At 42.0% G+C, this 23,222-nt stretch overlaps 1 protein-coding gene across 2 annotated transcripts in view; it reads left to right on the top strand.

Annotated features, from left to right (window-relative positions):
• CPQ (carboxypeptidase Q) overlaps window positions 1-23,222 on the top strand; it is a 389,493-nt gene that overhangs the window by 264,018 nt on the left and 102,253 nt on the right. For both annotated transcript variants that reach the window (XM_038745090.1, XM_038745091.1), the window contains one exon: window positions 14,200-14,291. In XM_038745090.1, coding sequence (XP_038601018.1) covers window positions 14,200-14,291 — 92 coding nt within the window. The remainder of the gene's footprint in view (window positions 1-14,199; window positions 14,292-23,222) is intronic.

Raw genomic sequence — 23,222 nt, 5'->3', positions numbered from 1 at the left:
GCACTGAATCTACACTTACATCAGCAAGGCTACGCTGGGCGGGATTCTTCGGGGAAAAGAGTGACAGCAGGGTTCCTGAGCAACTGCTGTATGAAGGGCTGATGTAGGGAAACTGGAAACAAGGAGGCCACAGGAAACATTTTAAAACAGGGTAATAATAATATAATAATGATGGAATTTATTAAGCGCTTACTATGTGCAAAGCACTGTTCTAAGCGCTGGGGAGGTTACAAGGTGATCAGGTTGTCCCTCGGGGGGCTCACAGTCTTCACCCCCATTTTACAGATGAGGTAACTGAGGCCCAGAGAAGTGAAGTGACTTGCCCAAAGTCACACAGCTGACAATTGGCGGAGCCGGGATTTGAACCCATGACCTCTGACTCCAAAGCCCGGGCTCTTTCCACTGAGCCACGCTGTATAGAAAAGCCTCAGACTGTGCTTTGTCCCAGATGAGAACTGGGATTTTAATTGCCAAGAACAGACCAGCAGGGCACATTAGCAGTGGTTCCTTTTTTAACAAAATCTCCATAGGGAATATGAGATAAGGAGGGAAATATCAAAATGGCACCAGATGCTGAAAACATGAAAGGACAGTCTAGTTAGGTCCACTATATGGCCAGGCCTGTTAATGCAACATTGACTTGTCAGTGACACAAAGTACCCCCCTGCGAAGTAAATTTTACCATCAGGAGCGTCATCTTTGATGGGACAACTAGATGTATGTGGGTATATCATATATATAACCCCTCCCACACACATAAGATCATTTTGGTATTCATTAAGCACTTACTATATGCCAGGCACTGTTCTAAGTGCTGGGGTATATACAAGATAATCTGGTTGGATACAGTCCATGTGCCACATAGGTCTCACAGTCTTAATCCCCGTTTTACAGATAAAGGAACTGAGGCACAAAGAAATTAAGTGACTTGCCCGAGGTCACACAGCAGACAAGTGGTGGACCGAGGATGAGAACCCAAGTCCTTCTGATTTCCAGGCCTGTGCTCTATCCACTAGGGAATGCTGCTTACATATATACACACAAACACATGTCATCATCATCATCATCAATCGTATTTATTGAGCGCTTACTATGTGCAGAGCATTGTACTAAGCGCTTGGGAAGTACAAATTGGCAACATATAGAGACAGTCCCTACCCAACAGTGGGCTCACAGTCTAAAAGGGGGAGACAGAGAACAAAACCAAACATACTACCAAAATAAAATAAATAGAATAAATAAATAAATAAATAGAAATAAATAAATAAATAGATAAATAAATAAATACATGTATGTGAACATGTATGTAAATATGTGAATTATATCTACATATTTCAAGTGTTTTATCGTTTGTATCCATGTTTTCAATAATATAAATGATAATATTTATTAAGTGCTTACTCTTTGCCAAAGCATAGTGCTAAATCTTAGGGTAGATAATAATAATAGATAATAAATTTGTTAAACACTTACTGTATGTCAATCACTGAGGTAGGTAGAACTTAATCAGGTTGAACCCATCCCATCTTTAAGTAGGAGAAGCAGCGTGGAGAAGAGAAGCATTGTGGCTCAGTGGAAAGAGCACGGGCTTTGGAGTCAGAGGTCATGGGTTCCAATCCCGGCTCCACCAATTTTCAGCTATGTGGCTTTGGGCAAGTCGCTTAACTTCTCTGGGCCTCAGTTACCTCATCTGTCAAATGGGGATTAAGTCTGTGAGCTCCCCGTAGGACAACCTGATCACCTTGTAACCCCCCCAGTGCTTAGAACAGTGCTCTACACATAGTAAGCGCTTAATAAATGCCATTATTATTATTATTATTATTAGGAGGGGGAACAGGTACTGAATCCCCATTTACAGGTGAGAAAACCAAGACAGAGAGAAATTCAGTGACTTGTCCAAGGTCACACAGCAGGCAACTGACAGAGCTGGGATTAGAACCCAGGTCCTTTGGCTAACAGGCCAGTGCTTTTTCACTAGGCCACACTGCTTCTCTACTACTAATCAGTTACAGATATAGTCCCATATGCCACCCGCGGCTCATAATCTGAAAGGAACCATGAGCAGTAGGTCTTTTGACCCCATTTACAGACAAGAGAAGCAGCATGGCTCAGTGGAAAGAGCCCAGGCTTTGGAGTCAGAGGGCATGCGTTCAAATCACGACTCCTCCACTTGTCAGATGTGTGACTTTGGGCAAGTCACTTAACTTCTCTAGGCCTCAGTTTCCTCATCTATAAAATGGGGATGAAGGCTGTGAGCCCCACGTGGGACAACCGGATCACCTTGTAACCTCCCCAGCACTTAGAACAGTGCTTTGCACATAGTAAGCACTTAATAAATGCCATTATTATTATTATTATTATTATAAGGAAACTGAGGCTCAGAAAAGTTAACTGACTTGCCAAGATCACACAGCAGACTAGTGGTAGAGCTGGGATTGACTCCAGTCCCAGGTTCTTTCTACTAGGCTGTGCTGCCCCTTTTGTTGTTTTCTCTGTTGTGTATTTGATAGTTTGTTTCGGCTTGTCTCCTTCATTAGCGAAGCTTTTCCAGGGCACAATCAGTGTCTCACTTCTTTTGTAAGCTTCCCAAGCATCTAGTTCAGTGCTCCATTCACAGGAGATTTAGTAAATTGTGACTGATAATGATAGGGGGAGGGTCTATTTCTAATGTTTGAGGGAAACTGTTTTATCCGAACAAATGGGCATTCTGTTCAACCAGTTCCTGTTTGCACAAAATTGATTTAAGCCACCTAAGTAAACAAGCCGGGAAAAGCCAGGAACAGGAATTGATGGGGAGAAAGCCTTGAACTAATTTGTCCCCCTGAACTGGGAGATCGCAGTCGTAATGCACTTGTAATAGTCATCATTAGCCCCCTGACTGGGCTAAGTAGAAGGCTTTGATAACTGGCCTTTAACTTGTACCTGTTACCTTTTCTACTTTTGACCATTGACTCCAGCGCACTTCACTTTGCTCCTTCCTTGAAATGGGGTGAATGAGTACATTCCAGATTCTGCTAATAGAGAAGGCGTTTTGCATTCTCTCCAGGAGCAAAAGAGTGGTTATGGTTTGTGCAACTCATTCTCCCCCAGAAGATGTTCCTCTCAGCGTCATTATCCAAAAAGCAGGCTGTTCTGTTACACAAAATGGGCACGTGCCCTGAGTTCCAGGGTGAACGCTCTCTGGAGTTCCCCAGGCTCTCCTGGGCCGACTCAGCAGAGCTGCTTACTTGTAGCCCCAGCCGTGGCTAAAACTTATTCTAGAAGTGCCAGTGAGGGAGAATTGAGTGGCTGAGGGAATCAATCAATCATATTTATTGAATGCTTACTGTAAGCAGAGCACTGTATTAAGCATTTGGGAGAGTTCAATACAATAGACCTGCTTCCTGCCCACGATGAATTTACAGTCTAGAGCAAATTTCATATTGGGGCATCCATTACTTTGGGACCTCTCCCCCTCGTCCCCCTCTCCATCCCCCCCAATCTTACCTCCTTCCCTTCCCCACAGCACCTGTATATATGTATATATGTTTGTACATATTTATTACTCTATTTATTTTACTTGTACATATCTATTCTATTTATTTTATTTTGTTAGTATGTTTGGTTTCGTTCTCTGTCTCCCCCTTTTAGACTGTGAGCACACTGTTGGGTAGGGACTGTCTCTATATGTTGCCAACTTGTACTTCCCAAGCGCATAGTACAGTGCTCTGCAAACAGTAAGCGCTCAATAAATATGATTGATTGATTGATTGACCTATCAAAGCCTTAATTAATAATAATTATAATAATAATAACATTTATTAAGTGCTTACTATGTTCAAAGAACTGTTCTAAGCGCTGAGGAAGTTACAAGGTGATCAGGTTGTCCCACGGGGGCTCACAGTCTTAATCCCCATTTTACAGATGAAGTAACTGAAGCACAGAGAAGTTAAGTGACTTGCCCAATGTCACACAGCTGACAATTGCCAGAGCCGGGATTTGAACCCATGACCTCTGACTCCAAAGCCCATGCTCTTTCCACTGAGCCATGCTGCTTCTCTTAAATTAATCCTGCTTGCAAGTCTTACCTGACGAAAAGCCAATGGTCCCTGGGGAGATTCCCTTACTTCTCTCTCTGTCTTTTGTTTTTAAGCCCATGCTACCCTAGGATCCTTTTTGGAGCTAGAAATGTCATTTTAATCCTGTGTGTATTTTAATTTTTTCTATTTCTTAATACATTGATACCTAGTTGAAAGAGAACAGGATTGGGATCAGGAAACCTGGGCTTTAATTCCAGCTCGGCAAATTGCTTACTGTGTTACCTTGAGCAAGTCACTTAACTTATCTTCACCTCAGTTTCCTCATTTGAAAAATGGAGAATCTGATCTCCCTCCCCTTTGCACTGTGAACCCCATGTGGGACAGGGACCGTGTTTGGCCTTATTGCATGTTCCCCAAGGCTTAACCAAGTGCTTGCCATCTAGTAAGTGTGAAAAAATACCACTATTATTATTATTAATAATATTATTTATAATATTATTATAATAATTATTATTATTAATAAGTATTAATGTAATATTAGGGGAAGAAGTGTGTTCTAGTGGAAAGAAGCATGGTCCTAGGATTCAGAGGACTGCCACTTTTCTGCTGGGTGACGTTGGGCAAGTCACTTGACTTCTCTCTGCCTCAGCTTTGTCATCTGCAAAATGGGGATTAAATTCTACTCCCTGATAGCTTGTGAACCCCATGTGGGACAGGGACTATGTATTCAGCCTGACAAACTTGTATCTACCTCAGTGCTTAGAACAATGCTTAACTCATAGTGCTTAACAAGAACCATAGTAATGATAGTAATACCTATTGTTAGTAATAATTTTTACAAGAACATCACTGAGCCAGAGGAATGGTTCATCCACCCCTGCCTCCTGGATAAACTGAGTGATGTTGCCATCCTCATGTTTAGGGGTGTTCCACTCAACATCCCTAGTTTTTCCCTTCTCCATTCCCAATGTTCCCTTTACTAACCCATTGTAAACCTCTCATCCATGAATTTACCCACACCCAACTTGAATCCAATGAGAAAATAGGAAGCATGAGAAATCAGCACCCCAGTAATTATGAAGCTTTCATTCTTTTTCCATCCTTCAAAATTTTTAAACCTCATTCCAGAGCAGTTTGTTTTCTGGGTTACTCATATCCTCCTGAAATCTTGTGTGCTGCACTTTATAATTGTAATTTATTACTGGACGTGTATCAGGTTTGCTCATTTGTCTTGTCTTCCTGTTGAATTCTTTCCTTCATCTCATCCAGGTTTTGTCTCCAAACCCCTTTTCTCTAGGAAGTTTAGACTGGCAAAAAGGGAGGTGGAGATGTGGAAGAGTGGAGGTAAATAGAAAACCTGAAAAGTGAAACCCTTCCTCCTTCAGTGATAGTTTCCCATTTTAACATGATGTACCTACGTTGTTTAGCTCTCCTTTTTAGATTAATTTGATTTGCCCAAACTTTTGATTAAGTAATAATAATAATTGTGGTATTTAACTGCCTACTGTGTACCATGCACTGAACTAAGCGCTGAGGTGGATAGAAGAAAATTGGGTTGAACACCCCCCCGTCCCACATGGGGCTCAGGGTCTCAATTCCCATTTTACAGATGAGGGAACTGAGGCACAGAGAAGTGAAAGGACTTGTCCAGGGTCCCACAGCAGACACGTGGTGGAGCCGGGATTAGAACCCATGACCTTCTGACTTGCAGGCTCGTGCTCTATCCACTAAGCCATACTGATTCTCTATCTCTCTTCCAGCTTTTGGTGTACAATAGGGAACACCCACTATAATTTATCCAGGGTTTTTATTTCCTAAACTTAAATAATTTACCAAGTAGTCCTTGACCTCTTATTTGTACATATCATACACATACAAATATGTATTTATGAATATATATATAAATATATATTTATACATATCAATTTATACATATGAATATATACATATAACTATATATAGTTATACAGTTGCATATATGTACACATCTATATAGTTATATGGAGAAGCAGAGTGGCTTAGTGGTAAGAGCACGGGCTTGGATTCAGAGGACATGGGTTCTAATCTTGGCTCCACCATTTGTCTGCTGGGTGACCTTGGGCAAGCCACTTAACTTGTCTGTGCCTCAGTTACCTCATCTGTAAAGTGGGGATTAAGACTGTGAGCCCCACGTAGGACAACCTGAATACCTTGTATCTACCCCAGCTCTTAAAACAGTGCTTGACACATAATAAGTGCTTAACAAATACCATAATTATCATTCATTCATTCAGTTGTATTTATTGAGTGCTTACTGTGTGCAGAGCACTGTACTAAGTGCTTAGTACATTATCAGTATTATATATATATATATATATATATATATATAAGCACATAAGCAATGGTCTGTTGCCTCCCTTAGGGAATGATTAAAATATCAAATAATTTTGAAATGAATATAATAAACATATTTTAAGAATATTTATTATGACCTTTGAAATTCAAACTGTACCAAGACTGTAGTCACTGGGGCAAAAAATTTGCTCTCATAGAAGAGGGATAACAGTGATTTCTTAACAACACTTAATGATCTCATATATTTATGGGTATTTTTTACATGAATAGATCATATTGAATGCTTACTGTGTGCAGGACAGTGCGCTAAGCACTTGGGAGAGTACAACACAACAAAATAATAGACACATTCCCTGCCAACAACAAGCTTATAGTCTAGAGGGGAGACATATATCAATATAAATAAATACATTACAGATATGTACATAAGTGCTGTGGGGTTGGGAGTGGTTTGGGGTGAATAAAGGGAGCAAGTCAGGGTGACACAGAAGGGAGTGGGAAAAGAGGAAGTGAGGGCTGAGTCAGGGAAGGCCTCTTGGAGGAGATCAATCAATCAATCATATTGAGCACTTACTGTGTGCAGAGCACTGTACTAAGTGCTTGGGAAGTACAAGGTGATTTGCCTTCAATCATACTTTGAAGGTAGGGTCTGTTGGGTACGAAGAGCAAGGGCATTCCAGGCCAGAGGCAGGATGTGGGTGAGAGATTGGCGGTGAAATAGATACAACTGAGGTACAGTGAGTAGTTGGCAGTAGAGTAGAGGAGCAAAGTATGTGGGCTGGGTCCTAATAGGAGAGTAGGGAGTTGACGGAGGAGGGATCAAGGTGAGTGAGTGCTTTAAAGCTGATGATAAGGAGTTTCTGTTTGATTTGGAGGTGGATGCAACGACTGGAGGCTCTTGAGGAGTGGGAAAACATAGACTGAACGTTTTTATAGAAAAGTGATCCAGGCAGCAGATTGAAATTTGGACTGGAGTGGGGAAGAGACAAGAGGAAGAAAGGTCAGCAAGGAGGCTAATCAATCAATCAATCGTATTTATTGAGCACTTACTGTGTGCAGAGCACTGTACTAAGCACTTGGGAAGTACAAGTTGGCAACATATAGAGACAGTCCCTACCCAACAGTGGGCTCACAGTCTAGAAGGGGGAGACAGAGAACAAAACAAAACATATTAATAAAATGAATAGAATAGATATGTACAAGTAAAATAAATAGAGTAATAAATACATGCAAACATATATACATATATACAGGTGCTGTGGGGAAGGGAAGGAGGTAAGGCGGGGGGGATTGAGAGGGGGAATGCTGTCATCAAGGCGGGATAGGATAAGTGCTTGGATTGATATGGTAACAGTATGGAAGGAGAGGAAAGGACAGATTTTACTGATGTTGTGAAGGTTGAACTGACAGTATTTAGTGCTAGATTGAATATGTGGCTTCAGTGAGAGAGATGAGTCAGGGATGATGCCAAGGTTCTGGGCTTATGAGACAGGAAGGATGGTGGTGCCGTCTACAGTGATGGGGAAGTCAGGGGAGGACAGTGTTTGTGTGGGAAGATAAGGAGTTCTGTTTTGGACATGTTAAGTTTGAGGTGATGGGAGGACATCCAATTAGAAATGTCTTTAAGGCAGGAGGAAATGTGAGATTGTAGAGTTGGAGCGAGATCAGGCCTGGCGATGTAGATCTGAGAATCATCCATATAGAGGTGGTAGTTGAAGACACAGGAGCGAATGAGTTCTCCAAGGGATTGGTTGTAGATGGAGAATAGAAGGGGACCCAGAACTGAACCTTGAGGGTTACCCTAAGTTACAGGGTGGGAGGCAGAGGAGAAGCTTGCGAAAGAGACAGAGAATGAGCAGCCAGAAAGATAACAGCAGAACCAGGAAGCTACAATGTCAATGGAACTAAATCCTTGATTAAATACTTTCCCAAGCTATTCCTAGGGAAATAGTATGACCTAGTGGAAAGACCATGGGCCTCAGAGTCAGATGACCTGGGTTCTAATCCCACTTGCCTGCTGTGTGACATTGGACAAGACACTTAAATTTTCTGTGCCTCAGTTTCCCCATCTTTAAAATGGGAATTCAATACCTGTCCATCCCTCCTACTTAGATTGTGAGCCCCAGGGTGAAACAGGGACTGTGCCTGTTTGTGTTTGTTTGCATCTCCCTCAGCGCTCAGTACAAAGTGTGGAACATAGTATCTGCTTAACCACAATGATTATTATTCCTCAAAATACGGACCACTGAGAAGATGCCACAAGATCTATCTCAAGAATGGTTCCACCATCTTCGAGAAGAAAAGCAAAAGCCAAATTGTGATGGTTATCGAGGAATTTCATTTAATTTCCATTTCCTGCAAGGTTATTGCTCCGGTAACCTTGGATAGGCTTCTGAAGAATCTTATCGACCAAACACTTCCCAAATCACAAAGTGACTTCACATCCCAACATGGCATAAAAATGATCTTTGAAATATATCAGATATTGGAATTATTCAGAAAGTATCTCGAATAGCCAGAAACGAACACCTTTTGTGCCTTTTGCCACATAACACATTCATGTTTCTGGCTACTCAAAAAGAGTGCCATGTACAAAATGCCAAAAAATTAAACAATTTTGGCTGCCCAGGTATGTTTTGCAAATATGCGGTGTTTGGGATTAAGGCTTCCATGCCCCGGTAGAGTATGATGAATTCTAAATTGAATCATGCAGTAAGAACAGCTGCTTAGAGAAGGAGTGTGGCGTAGTGGAAAGAGCAGAGGCCTGAGAATCAGAGGATCTGAGGTCTAATCCTGATTCTGCCACTCGTTTGCTGTGTGACCTTGGGCAAGTCACTTCTCTTCTCTGTGCCTCCATGATATCTTCTGTAAAATGGGGATTAAGACTGTGAGCCCCATGTGGGACATAGACTGTGTCCAATCTGATCAATTTTAATCTACCCCAGTGCTTAGTACAGTGTCTAGCACATAGCAAGTACTTAAATGCCATAAAAACCAGTGTCAGGGCTTATCATGTATATCTAAAATGTAGAATTCATAGCTGACACCAGGAAGTTATAGGATTGGAAATAAGTCACCAAAGGCAACAGCTGCCTCTAGACTGTTGTGGGCAGGACATGTGTCTAACAATTTTGTTGTATTTTACTCTCCCAAGTGCTGAGTACAGTGGTCTGCAACCAGTAAGAAGTCTGTAAGTACCACTGATGATGGTGATGATGTCTGTTGCTGATGCTGTTGTATAATGGTGTTTCACCATCCGCTGTACAATCATCTTTAGAACAAGGAATAACTCATCACCCATCTTCATATTCTGAACAGTAATCGTTGGATCAATCATAGCCTTTACTCAATTCTAAACGTTGAATTCCTTCATCCTTTCAACTTAGTTTTATTTTCCCCACCAGCCAATCTTATTTTGCTCTTCTCAAGGCACATACCAAATTATCTTACACTGTCCCATTGCAGGACATAACATCAATCGGTGGTATTGAGTGCTTACTGTGTACACTACACTATAGGAAGCACTTGGGAAAGAAATGTGAGCTCATTGTGGGCAGAGGGATGTGTCTATTGTTGTATTGTACTCTCCCAAGCACTTAGTGCTTTGCACACAGGAGGTGCTCAATAAATATGATTAAATGAATGAAAGAATGAACAATACGACAGAGTTCGAAGACACAATTCCTGCCCATGAGGAGTAGAAGCAGTGTGGCTCAGTGGAAAGAGCACGGGCTTTGGAGTCAGAAGTCATGGGTTCAAATTCTGGCTCCTCCAATTGTCATCTGTGTGACTTTGGGCAAGTCGCTTCACTTCTCTTTGCCTCAGTTACCTCATCTGTAAAATGGGGTTAAGACTGTGAGCAGCCCCATGTGGGACAACCTGATCACCTTGTATCCTCCCCAGTGCTTAGAACAGTGCTTTGTACATAGTAAGTGCTTAACAAGTGCTATAATTATTATTATTATTATTATTATTACATGAGAGGCAGACTAAAGTAATTTTCAAATTAGGGAAGTAGTATAGTGTACGGATATGCACATAAGGGTTGTAATAATAATAATAATAATAATTTTGGTATTTGTTAAGCACTTACTATGTGCAAAGCACTATTCTAAGCGCTGGGGGGATACAAGGTGATCAGGTTGTCCAATGTGGGCCTCACAGTCTTAATCCCCATTTTACAGATGAGGTAACTGAGGTCCAGAGAAGTGAAGTGACTTGCCCAAAGTCACACAGCTGACAATCAGCAGAGCTGGGATTTGAACCCATGACCTCTGACTCCAAAGCCCATGCTCTTTCCACTGAGCCACGCTGGTTGTGAGGTTGGCATGGGTATCAAAGTGTTTTAGGAGTGCACAGCCAAGTCATAGTCGAAGCAGAGGGCAGCAACGATATGGGAAATAAAGGGCTTAGTCTGGTAAGACATTTTGGAGGACATGTGATTTGTGGGCGGTTTTGATGGTTTTGTGGATGGTTGTCGGCAGGGAATGTCCACCAACTCTGTTGCATTGTACTCTTTCATTCGCTAAGTATAGTGCTCTGTATACACTAAGCAATCGCTAAGTCAATCAATCAATCAATCAATCGTATTTATTGAGCACTTACTGTGTGCAGAGCACTGTACTAAGCGCTCAGGAAGTACAAGTTGGCAACATATAGAGACAGTCCCTACCCAACAGTGGGCTCACAGTCTAAAAGTGCCACTGATTGATTCAATCGGAGTCCTGAGTACTAGCAAACCTCCATATTGTTTCCTAAATCCTTCCATCAGACTACTCTGCTTGAGCATTAAGTAGTGACCGATGTCTCTACTGACATATGTTCCATGCCCAACACTTTACAGATGCTTCCAGAAAATTCTCTCTTTTTTTTTAACCCAGCTGCAGCTGTATTGTGATTATTTTGTTGCGTGGGTATTCCTCACTTCAAACCGATTTCTTCTTTATTATCTCAATATGACATCATTGGCCATCTGGCCGATCTGAAATATGAAGGAGACTAATCCTGGGCTATAATGACTTTCAAGTAGAGGAGCAAATCTATAAGGATGTTCTGGTGTTAGGCTATTACAACATGGGTTTTCTGTATTCAGTCCATTTATCCCTATTTAGTCAATGCCATTTTAATCGTCTGATTCCATTTGGCTTGTTATAAAGAATTGCACAATTTTTTTTCACTTTTTCCCCTCCCTTCGGTTGAACGAGGTTTTCATTCACCTTGCTCAGTATTTGCATGGACAGTTTACCTTTTCAGAGACAAACGTATATGTGGTTTTTGATCTTTTACTAAGCAAGATGTAACTAGGTTTTACTTGATATTTATATGGTGCCTAACTTTGAGGAGTTCAAAATGCTTAATACATCAGTCTTTGACATCCCAATGAGATGGACAGACCAAAGGTTTGTCTTTGTACAGTTTCTAAGATTAGTATTTTTCTTCTTCCTGGTATTTCTCAGTAGAATCACTAGGGCCATTCACAACTGGCATTTTTAGTATCATCCTGCCAGAATCTTTTTTTGTTAGCATTTTAAACTCTGCCTTCCTCTAGTTCTTTTTTCTGATAAAGTACATTTACTGTCAAGACAATCCAGGTATCACTCATGAACTTTTATCATTCCAGGATTAGGATTTATGCCTAAAAGCTTGGGTAACAGTCACAAAATTGTTTATTTGCAGGATTGCTTTTGGTGTGTTTTTCTTCTTCAGCTAAATTTCACTGACTTTAAAAGAAAGTTGATGGACTAAAGAACCCCCCACCTAAAACCTAGCATGTTTTTTATAATTCAGTGCACTCTTAAAGACAGAAGCAACATGGTCTAGTGGGAAGAACACAGCACAGGTAGTCAGAGGACTTGGATTCTGATGCTGCCACTTGCCTGCAGTATCACCTTGGATAAGTCTCTTAACTTCTCTGTGCCTCGATATCCTCATCTGTAAAATGGGGATTAAATCCCAGTTCTTCATCCTTCTTAAATTGTAAGCCTCAAGTGGGAGAGGGACTGCATTGGACCTGATTAATTTGTATTGATCCCAACACTTAATGTGGAGCTTGGCACATAGTAAGCATTTAATATTATTATTATCATTACTACTACTACTACTAATAATAATAAAATGTGTGGGATGGGAGCTTGGAACTGAGAAGTTCTTGCCTGTTCCCACATTTTGCTTAGGATATTAGATTCTTAAAGTCTTGGAATATAAACTTAATTTGCTGGGTTTTATTTCAGTGCACTGTGGCATTAGGAGGGCCACTGGCCTCTCTTTTCTTCTCATAAACTGATTGGCATCTCTACAAAGCCTTTACTAGAGAAGCAGCGTGGCTCAGTGGAAAGTGTACGGGCTTTGGAGTCAGAGGTCATGGGTTCAAATCCCGGCTGCACCTCTTGTCGGCTAGGTGACTTTGGGCAAGTCACTTCACTTCTCTGTGCCTCAGTTACCTCATCTGTAAAATGGGGATTAAGACAGCCCCCCGTGAGACAACCTGGTCACCTTGTAGCCTCCCAGTGCTTAGAACAGTGCTTTGCACATAGTAAGCACTTAATAAATACCATTATTATTATTATTATTATTATTATTATTATTATTTACTAACCACTGGCCCCTGCCTCCAGCCAATCATTATCAACAATAGTCCATGGTGCTACATTGCAGCCTGCCCAGATAAAGGTGAGATTACAGGTGAGATAAAGGTGAGATTAGGTAAACAGCGTGGCTCAGTAGGAAAGAGCACGGGCTTTGGAGTCAGAGGTCATGGGTTCAAATCCTGGCTCCGCCAATTGTCAGCTGTGTGACTTTGGGCAAGTCACTTCACTTCTTTGTGCCTCAGTTACCTCATCTGGAAAATGGGGATTAAATCTGTGAGCCCCACGAGGGACAACCTGATCACCTTGTAACCTCCCCAGTGCTTAGAACAGTGCTTTGCACATAGTAAGCGCTTAATACATGCCATCATTATTATTATTATTATTATTATTACAGGTATGGTACTCTCCAGGCCCATAGGGAATCAAACAGTGGATAGAGCACAGCCCTGGGAATCAGAGGGTCATGGGTTCTAATCCCAGCTGTGCCACTTATCTGCTATGTGACCTTGGGCAAGACATTTCCCGTCTCTGGGCCTCAGTTTACCTCATCTGTAAAATGGGAATTGAGACTGTGAGCCCCACGTGGGACAGGAAGTGTGTCCAACCTGATTTGCTTGTATCCACCCCAGCACTTAGAACAGTGCCTAGCACATAGTAAGTGCTTAACGAATGCCATCATTAGTATTATTATTTTTAATAATCATATTTAATGAGAGCTGTGCAGAGCACCATACTAAGCACTTGGGAGATTACAGTATAATGGAGTTTATATATATGTTCCCTGCCAAAAGGATCTTACAGTCTAGGAAACTTGTGTCCTAACCTGTTTGCATGTTTACGTACTCCGTGGAGCTGTTCTAATAATTGTAGTATGTGTTAATTGCTTACTAGTGCCAGGCACTGTACTAAGTGCTGGGGTGGCAACAAGCAAATCAGGTTGGACACAGTCCCAGTACCACGTGGGGCTCACAATTTCAATCCCCATTTTGCAGATGATGTAACTGTGGCTCAGAGAAGTAAAGTGACTTTTCCGAGGTCACACAGCAGATAAATTGCAGAGCTGGAATTAGAACCCATGGCCTTCTGACTCTCAGGCCTATCTTCTATCTGCTGTGCTATGCTGTGCTGATAGTGGTTCCTTCTCCAGGCAGCCACACTAAGGATTCTGCAGCCCAGAGAGATGGGGGAAGAAGATGAAGCCATCCAATCCCCAAAGAATGAATCTGCAGAGTTTCATTTTGCTTTCTTCTTGTTCCTAGGGCTTCGTCCAAAGAGGACTCTGCGCTTGGTTCTGTGGACAGCAGAAGAGCAAGGGGGAGTGGGCTCTCTCAAATATTACCAGACCCACAAGGTAAGGACACTGCTGTGGAGATCGGATCCTTATACCATTTTCATCCCTTCCACCCAGCCTTATGCATAGGAATGTACTCTTGAGGGTACGAGTTTTATCTTTGGAAGCAGTTTGTTCTCAATCAGCAGTGTTTTTTGAGCACCTACACTGAATAATAATGGTGGCATTTGTTAAGCACTTACTACGTGCAAAGCACTGTTCTAAGCTCTGGGGGGGATACAAGGTGATCAGGTTGTCCCCTGGGGGGCTCACGGTCTTAATCCCCATTTTACAGGTAAGGTAACTGAGGCACAGAGAAGTTAAGTGACTTGTCCAAAGTCATACAGCTGACAAGTGGCAGAGCAGGGATTAGAACCCTTGACCTCTGACTCCCAAGCCCGTGCTCTTTCCATTGAGTCACGCTGCTTCTCGTGGCTAAATGCTCAGAGAAGTACAATAGGAATAGTAGCCCCAGTCCTTGCCCTCAAAGAATTTACAGTCTAGTGGGGCAGACAGACACCTGAGCCCACTGTTGGGTAGGGACCGTCTCTATATGTTGCCAACTTGTACTTCCCAAGCACTTAGTACGGTGCTCTGCACACAGTAAGCGCTCAATAAATACGATTGAATGAATGAATGAAAATAAATTACAGATAGTTTTTTTTCCTTTTTTTGGTGGGGGGTGGGCATTGATATTTGTAAAATGCTTACAATGTTCCAGACACTGTACTAAACACTGGGTACAAGATAACCAGATTGGACATAGTCCATGTCCCACATAGGGCTCCCATTCTTCATCACGCAGAGGCACAGAGAAGTTAAATGACTTTTCCAAGGTGACAACAGCAGACAAGTGATGGAGCTGGGATTAGAACCCAGGTTCCCTGGATCCCAAGCCCACGCTCTTTCCATTAAGCTCTTTCTACTAGGCCACACTTCTTCTCCTCAACCGCATTGATTGGGAAACAGCGTGTCCTACTGGAAAGAGCCTAGGCTTGGGGGTCAGATGACCCGGATTCTAATTCCAGCTCTGCAACTTGTGTGCTGGCTGCAAGTCACTTCTTTGTCTTTCAGTTACGTCATCTCTAAAATGGGAATTAAATCCTACTCCCTCCTATTTACACTGAAAGCACTGTTTTAAGGAACAAGCCGTAGAAGAAAAAAACAAAAACAAGTAAACATGACAAGTGAAAGTGTTGCTCACAAGCGATTTCCAGATTATTTTAGACTGTGAGCCCACTGTTGGGTAGGGACTGTCTCTATATGTTGCCAATTTGTACTTCCCAAGCGCTTAGTACAGTGCTCTGCACACAGTAAGTGCTCAATAAATATGATTGATGATGATGATGATGATTATCAGACCCTAATACTGTTTCCTCTCAAGAGGAAAAGAAGAGCAGAACCCTGAGGTGTAACTGATTTTTTCAACTTCTTAATGACGTTACCCTCATAATTGGGAGAAGTGGATACGTCAGAGGCAGTGGGTGGTAAATATTTTGTCCTGTGACCAACTTCTTGGAAGACCACTATATGTGAGAAGCAGTGTGCCCGGGAGTCAGAGGATCTGGATTCTAATTCTGGCTGACGTTTCTGCTGCCTGACCTTGGATAAGTCATTTCACTCTTTTATGATTGTTCCCTCATCTGCAAAAATGGGAGGTAAGACTGTGAGTCCTATGTGGGACAGGGACCATCTCCAACCATTCATTCATTCATTTAATCGTATTTATTGAGCACTTACTGTGTGCAGAGCACTGTAGTAAGTGCTTGGGAAGTACAAGTTGGCAACATATAGAGATGGTCCCTACCCAACAACGGGCTCACAGTCTAGAAGGGGGAGACAGAAAACAAAACATGTAGACAGGTGTCAAAATTGTCAGAACAAATAGAATTAAGGCTATATGCACTATCTTGTATCTACCTATGTGCTTAGAACAGTGTCTGGCACTTAGGAAGTGCTGAAAAAAAAATTTAGGAAAAATATAAAATGTCTGTTACCAAAATCTCATTTCTAGAGGTCCTAAAGGAAATCAGACCCTAAGCATGCATTGATTTTGATGATGAATTTTCCAGATGAAAATATACTAAAATTCATGGAAGTCGAGATGCCCTGCTTCTCCAGATTACCAGTGCTCAACATCTTCAAATAACCTATTACAGGCAACCTTTGGGCCAGTCTAGGCCTTCGGCCCCTGTCCCTAGCTCATGTTGATTGAGCTTAGATGGGTTCACACTCCCATCTCCTCCCACATGCATCAGAGCCATCCAAACTCTCATAGGGCTTCTGAGTCAGGTTCATTTGGGACCAGTTTATGAGATACCGGACCAAAATGAGCTCACTCCAGTCTGGTCTACGTTCAAAACTTGGGGAAAAATTCAGCTGCTTGGGCAGGTCTGGGCTGCAGAAATCTGAGTGGGATTATTAGCATGATTATTTGAGCACCTACTGTGTGCAGAGCACTATCCTAAATGCTTAGAAAGCCATTTTTATGGTATTTGTTAAGCACCTACTATGCTCGCTCCAGGCATTGTACTGAGCACTGGAGTAAATATAAGCTAATCAAGTAGGACACAGTCCATATCCCATGTAGAGCTCACAGTCTTAATCCCCATTCTATAGATGAGTTAACTGAGGCACAGAGAAGTGAAGTGACTTGCCCGGGGTCACACAGCGGATGAGTGGTGGAGCCGGGATTAGAACCCAGATCGTTCTGATTCCCAGGCCCGTGATCTGTCCATAAGGCCATGTTGCTTCTCAGTTAAAAAAGACCATATGGTGCGTGCTTACCATCTAAAGGAGAAGACAGGCAGACACAGGTAGTATTTCTTTACTAGGAAGCTTGTTGTGGGTAGGAATGTGTCTACCAACTCTGTTGTACTCTCCCAAGTGCTTAGTAAAAAGCTCAGCACAAAGTGCTCTATAAATACTATGAATGAGGAGAATAAGAACAAAATGGAAAATCTAAACTGGTTATGATAGTAAGGCAAAAATAAAGAATAAATAAGTGGGATAAACAGACTAGTAAACAGATAAGGATGGCTTATGGGGTGAAGGAAAGTGATTTTTCCTTTGAAGAAAATGAGAACAAGAATTTTGAGAGGTGAGCGGATATGTGGTCCGCAACTCAGGTTGAGTGATGTTCAAAAATCCAGGAAGTTACTTAGTAGCCATTCATCTTGGGAGAAACAGCATGACATAGTAGATGGAGCATGGGTTTGGGAGCCCAAGGGTTCTCAATCTGGCTCCTCCACTTGTCTGCTATGTGACCTTGGACAAGCCACTTTGCTTCTCTGTGCCTCAATTACCTCATCTGGAAAATGGGGATTGAGACTGCGAGCCCCACATGGAACAGGGACTGTGTCCAGCCCAGTTTGCTTGTATCCACCCCAGTCCTTAGTACAGTGCCTGGCACTTAATGGGCCCTTCACAGATACCATTATTATGATTATCAATATTATTAGTGCAGCCACCCACATCTATTTTTGCACTTCCCAAGATGGAGTTTTCCTGAACAAAAAAGGGCATCTTTATAACAATCAAAACCCTTGTTGCTGGTCTCCAGGTGGGATGAATGTCTGAGAAACATTCTGAGAGTTGTCAGAACCTCTTGTCTCCCTAGGTCACACAAAAATGAGAGGCAGATCAGTTTATGAAGCATACCTGAATTGGGTGTAACTATAATTATAAGTAATTACTTCCTATATTTCAGAAAGACTTTAAAGTCAGAAGGTAGAAAAAGCATGAATGGGCAGATTTAGATGTTGAAGAAGTTTTAGACATTTTTCTCCCAAATTTCATACCTCTTTTCCAAGGGTTTACTCTGAACTTTGTTGGAGATTGTTCTCTCTGTCTTAGGTTTGACAAGTGGAATTATATTGGAGAGAGAGAAATATCTGTATTTCAAAAGTGATTGTGAAATAGACAGTATATGTTAGTCATTACCGGAATTATAGGGTATAGTGTGACCTAGTGTAAAGAGCAAGGGCCTGGGAATTAGAGAACCTGAGTTCTATCCTTGGCTTTGCCAAATGCCTGCTTGGGTGACCTTGGGCAAGTCACTTCACTTTTCTGTGCCTCAGTCTCCTCAATGGTAAAATGGGGATCCTTTTGGAGGAGATATGATTTTGCTGTAGCTTTGATGGTGGGGAGGATGGCCGTCTGTGTGATTGAAAGGAGGAGGGAGATCCAGGCCAGAGGCAAGACACTGGTGAGGTAGATGGGAATGAGGTGCAGTGAATAGGATGGTGTTAGAGGAGCGAAGTTAGTGTGCTGGGTTGAAGAAGGAAATCAGAGAGGTAAGATAGGAGGGGGCAAGGTGATTGAATGTTTTAAAGTCAATGATAAGGAGCTGCTGTTGACGCAGAGGGGGAAGGACAGCCATTGAAGGTTCTTATGTGAGAAACATACTCTGAACATCTGTTTTAGAAAAATGATTCAGGCAGTAGAGTGAAGTTTGTACTGGAGTGGGGAGAAATAGGAATCTGGCACATCAGCAAGGAGGCTAATACAGTAATCAAATCTGGATAGGATAAGTGCTTGGATCAGTGTAGTAACAGTTTGGATGGAGAGGAAAGGGTGGATTTTAGGGATGTTGAGAAGATAACACCGACAGGATTGGGTGACAGATTGAATGTGTGGGTTGAATCAATCAATCGTATTTATTGAGCGCTTACTGTTTGCAGAGCACTGTACTAAGCACTTGGGAAGTACAAGTTGGCAACATATAGAGAGGATGATGGGTTGAGGAAAAGGCCAAGGTTAAGGGTTTGGAAACAGGGAGGATGGCAGTGCTGTCTACATTGATGGGAAAGTCAGGGAAAGGGCAGGATTTGGGTGGGAAGATGAGTTCCGTTATGGCAGTAGGAAATGTGAGACTGCAGAGAAGTAGAGAGATGGGATCTGGAGATGTAGATTTGGGAATCATCTGTATAGAAATGGTACTGGTAGCCGTGGGAATGAGAGAGTTCTCAGTAATAGTGAGGGTAGATGGAGAATAGAAGGGGACCCAGAACTAAGCCTTGAGAGACTTCATCACCAGATGGGAGACAGAGGAGAAGGAGACTGAGAAGGAGCAGTCAGAGAGATAGGAGGAGAATCTCTTTACAAAGAGAAGCAGCATGGCTTAGTAGAAAGAGCGTGGGCTTGGGAGTCAGAGTAGGTGGGTTCTAATCCTGGCTCCGCCACTTGTCCGCTGTGTGACCTAGGGCAAGCCACTTCACTTCCTGTGCCTCATTTACCTCATCTGTAAAATGGGGATTAAGACTGTGAGCCCCACGTGGGACAACCTGATTGCCATGTATCTACCCCAGCTTTTAGAACAGTACTTGGCACATAGTAAGCGCATAACAAATGCCATAATAATAATTAATCATTATTGTCTTGAAACCAAATCTTCAGTAAAAAATATTTTGAAAAGTAACATGGCCTAGTGGAAAAAGCTGGGGCCTGGGAATCAGAGTACCTGAGTTCAAGTCCTGGCTCTACCGTTTACCTGCTGTGTGACCCTGGGCAATTCACTTAACTTCTCTGTGCCTCAGTTTCTTCCTTTGTAAAGTGGGGATTTCCAAAATTCAGTGCTACATCAACCTTTGCCTCATCAAAAAAGCAAGTCCTTCTCAACATGAACCTTCAGACAGCCACCCTTGTCTTTCAGCCTCCTCTTGGCCCAACTGTCCTTCTTAGAGCAGAATTAGATTTTTAAAGTTTGTCATTTTTTTATTTCCTGTATTCGGTTGTATGTGAAACGTGCATTCTGTCTGTCAGGTAAGAAATGTCACCATGCCTGATAAATTATATTACTTTATTCTAGAAGTGCTCGGCTAGGATCTGATTTATGTTTGTTTTTAGACTTGGGGTCGGGGAAGATTATTAGTGATTTCACTGAATTTTCAAATCCAGGAATAAATTGAGGGTAACTGGAATGACATTTACCTAATCTGTTTTTCTCGGGCCAGAGAATACGTGTTGCTTTCCCCTGTAGCTGAATGGAGTGGATTGAGGATGACATGTCTTATGTATCTTATGCACTCTCCGTCTGGAAGAAGTTATGGTTTTTGCAAAGGGGGAAAAAAAACGAATAACATCAACCAGATTGTCGGCCTTTCCATTACTTTTGTTTGGGGACAAAACATAAACTGACATCATTTTAACTGGTAGAGTAATCTGGCTTCAAAAAAGCTTCACTACACAAGATAATCAAATAAAATAGATTGATATGTTGTATTCCAGCATGAAAAATATTTTAACCTTTTTGTGATTTATTGCACAAATTTCTGGCAATTGAATTACAAGAGCCTGAACACTGATGCTTTGTGATAGTCATTAAAAAGACAAATAAGAGCCATATTTTCAACAGGCTTTATTAAGTGAAAGATCCTTTGTATGATTCATCTAAATGCCTAGTTTTAGCAGAACACAAGAACACACATTTTAGTTCCTTGTCCTCCCTTCTATCTTTCCTAAAATGTTGTGACCCCTATGGCATATTTTAGTCCCTTGTCCTCCCTTCTGTCTTTCCTAAAATGTTGTGACCCCTACAGCATATAATATTTCTGTTGTAGACATACTGTTGTTTTATGAAATGACAAGATGATGGGTTTTGCTTTGTTTTTGATAGGCTTTCCAATATGCTCTGGATACAGAAGAAAGGTAAAATAAAACTAGAAGTGTTGCATTGCATTTTAAGCCATTGACACATTCAGAAACAAAAGCTAGTAAAGCCTTTGTAATAGTAATTGTGGTGCTTGCTAAGTGCTTACTATGTGCCCAGCACTGTACTAAGTGCTGGGGTAGATCCAAGATAATCAGGTTGGCCACAGTCCCTGTCCCAAATAGGGCTCACAGTCTTAATCCCCATTTTACAGATGAGGAAACTGAGGCATAGAGAAGTGTAGTGACTTGCCCAAGGTCACACAGCAGGCAAGTGATAGAGCCAGGATTAGAACCCAGGACCTCTGACTCTGAAGCCCGTGCTCTTTCCACTAGGTCATGCACCTTGTAAATGACCATGAACATCTAGCCTCTTTTAAGTGTGGCTTTCTTTGCGTCTAATTCTAAAAGTGATAACTCACCAGTACGTTTTTGAGAAATAATAAAATTGGGTAGATGTAAAACTTCTCTGACTTTCTTTGTTTCACCAAGGCCATATAATAGGTCTATCAGGAGCAAAAATCTTTTTTTTTACAGTATTTGTTAAGCACTTTCTATGTGCCAATCACTGTGCTAAACCCAAGGATTGATGCAAGATAATCAGGTTGGGCACAGTTCCTGTCCCACATGGGGCTCACAGTCTAAATAGGAGGAAGAAGGATTTTATCCCCATTTTACAGTCGAGGAAGCAGAAGCACAAAGCACAGATAAGTGAAGTGATTTACCTGAAATCACACAGCAGACGTGTCAGATCGGGAATTAGAACCCAGATCCTCTGACCCCCAGGCCCAACTCTTTCCATTAGTCCAGGCTGCTTTTGCAAGAAAAATCACAGGGTTGCTCTAAACCATTTTACCTAATTCCATCAAGCTCATGTCTCCAAATCTGCCCTTGTTTCTGTGCATTTTATTCCACAGAGGCTACTGTCATCAATGGGGCTTTTACGCAGGCTGCATTTTTCTTGTAGTTACTGGAAATTTGCAGTAATCTGTCAACTACAAATGAAAATTGGTTTAAATTTTGTTTATCTCAATGTGCTGTTTTAAACTCTTCTATTTCTGTTGCTTTCAAATATCTACGGAGCTAGTTTGTTTCCTGTTGGGGTTTGTTTGGTTAGGGATTTCTTGGGTGGGTCTGTCTGTTTTGTTTCCAATTTGTGGGCTTCCAGCAGAGAGTGTGAATGGGTCTAGTATAATGCATCACCACTACTGGGTAAACAAATCAAGCACATGTTTTACTCACTCTTTCTACCGTATCCTAATCCCTGATCCTAAATTAGGGAACATGTTTACCAGCTGTTATATTTTGCTCTCCCAAGCACTTAGTACAGTGCTCGGCACACAGTAAGCGTTCAATAGTTTGATTGGTTGAATATGATAAACAAGGAGTTGACTCAGGTTATTGACCATTCGATCCCCGGAGAGGCAAGAGGGCCGCTCACCAACGCCGTAGTAGTTTGAGCAGCTTGGGCTGGGAGTCAGAAGGTCATGGGTTCTAATCCCGGCTCTGCCACTTAACTGCTGTGTGACCTTGGGCTAGTCATTTCACTACTCTGTGCCGCAGTTACCTCATCTGTAAAGTGCGAATTGAGATTGTGAGTCTCATTTGGGACAGGGACTGTGCTTAACCCGATTGGCTTGTACCCACCCCAGCGCTTAGTACAGTGCCTGGCACATAGTAAGCACTTAAACAATACCACAATGATTTAGGAAGATGCTGCCCATCTGGACTGGGGAAAGGTCTGAAAATGGTCCTTCAAACACTGCCTGCCTCATTGGGGCCAAATAGATTCATCTGAGGTCTTCATAGATACTTCAAAGGCATTTGAACCCATTAGCAGACAGGGGCTCTGGCAATTGTTATGTAATTAGGCTGTCCTGAGAAATTATCCAGGATCTTACACTTGGGAAACCCTTCACAGAGTTATTCATCAGAAAAATGGAACTCGACATTTACACCAAATTCCACCCTGTAGGCAGAACTCTACTCAGTGATGCATGGAGAGACAAAGAAGTAGCAAGCAGAATAACAAAGATCAGCATGGCTTTTGACAGATGGTGAAAGTGTGGTGATAATTGGACATCCTGTTTTATACCAAATTGAAGGCATATAAAGCGGTTATTGTGTCCAAGCTCCTATGTAGCTGTAGGACTTTGATCTACTTGAGAGGCCTTATCAAACGTCTTGAGTAGCTTTACCAGAATCACGATGAATCCTATGCAACATCAAGTGACAGGGCAAGATTATTAACAACAAAGTCCCTAGAATACAATTCCTTAGCATTCTGTTTTGCTCACTCCTGCT

The sequence above is a fragment of the Tachyglossus aculeatus genome, chromosome 4 (assembly GCF_015852505.1).
Source record: "Tachyglossus aculeatus isolate mTacAcu1 chromosome 4, mTacAcu1.pri, whole genome shotgun sequence".
Classification (NCBI taxonomy): domain Eukaryota; kingdom Metazoa; phylum Chordata; class Mammalia; order Monotremata; family Tachyglossidae; genus Tachyglossus; species Tachyglossus aculeatus.
This window is presented reverse-complemented; position numbering and strand designations above follow the sequence as displayed.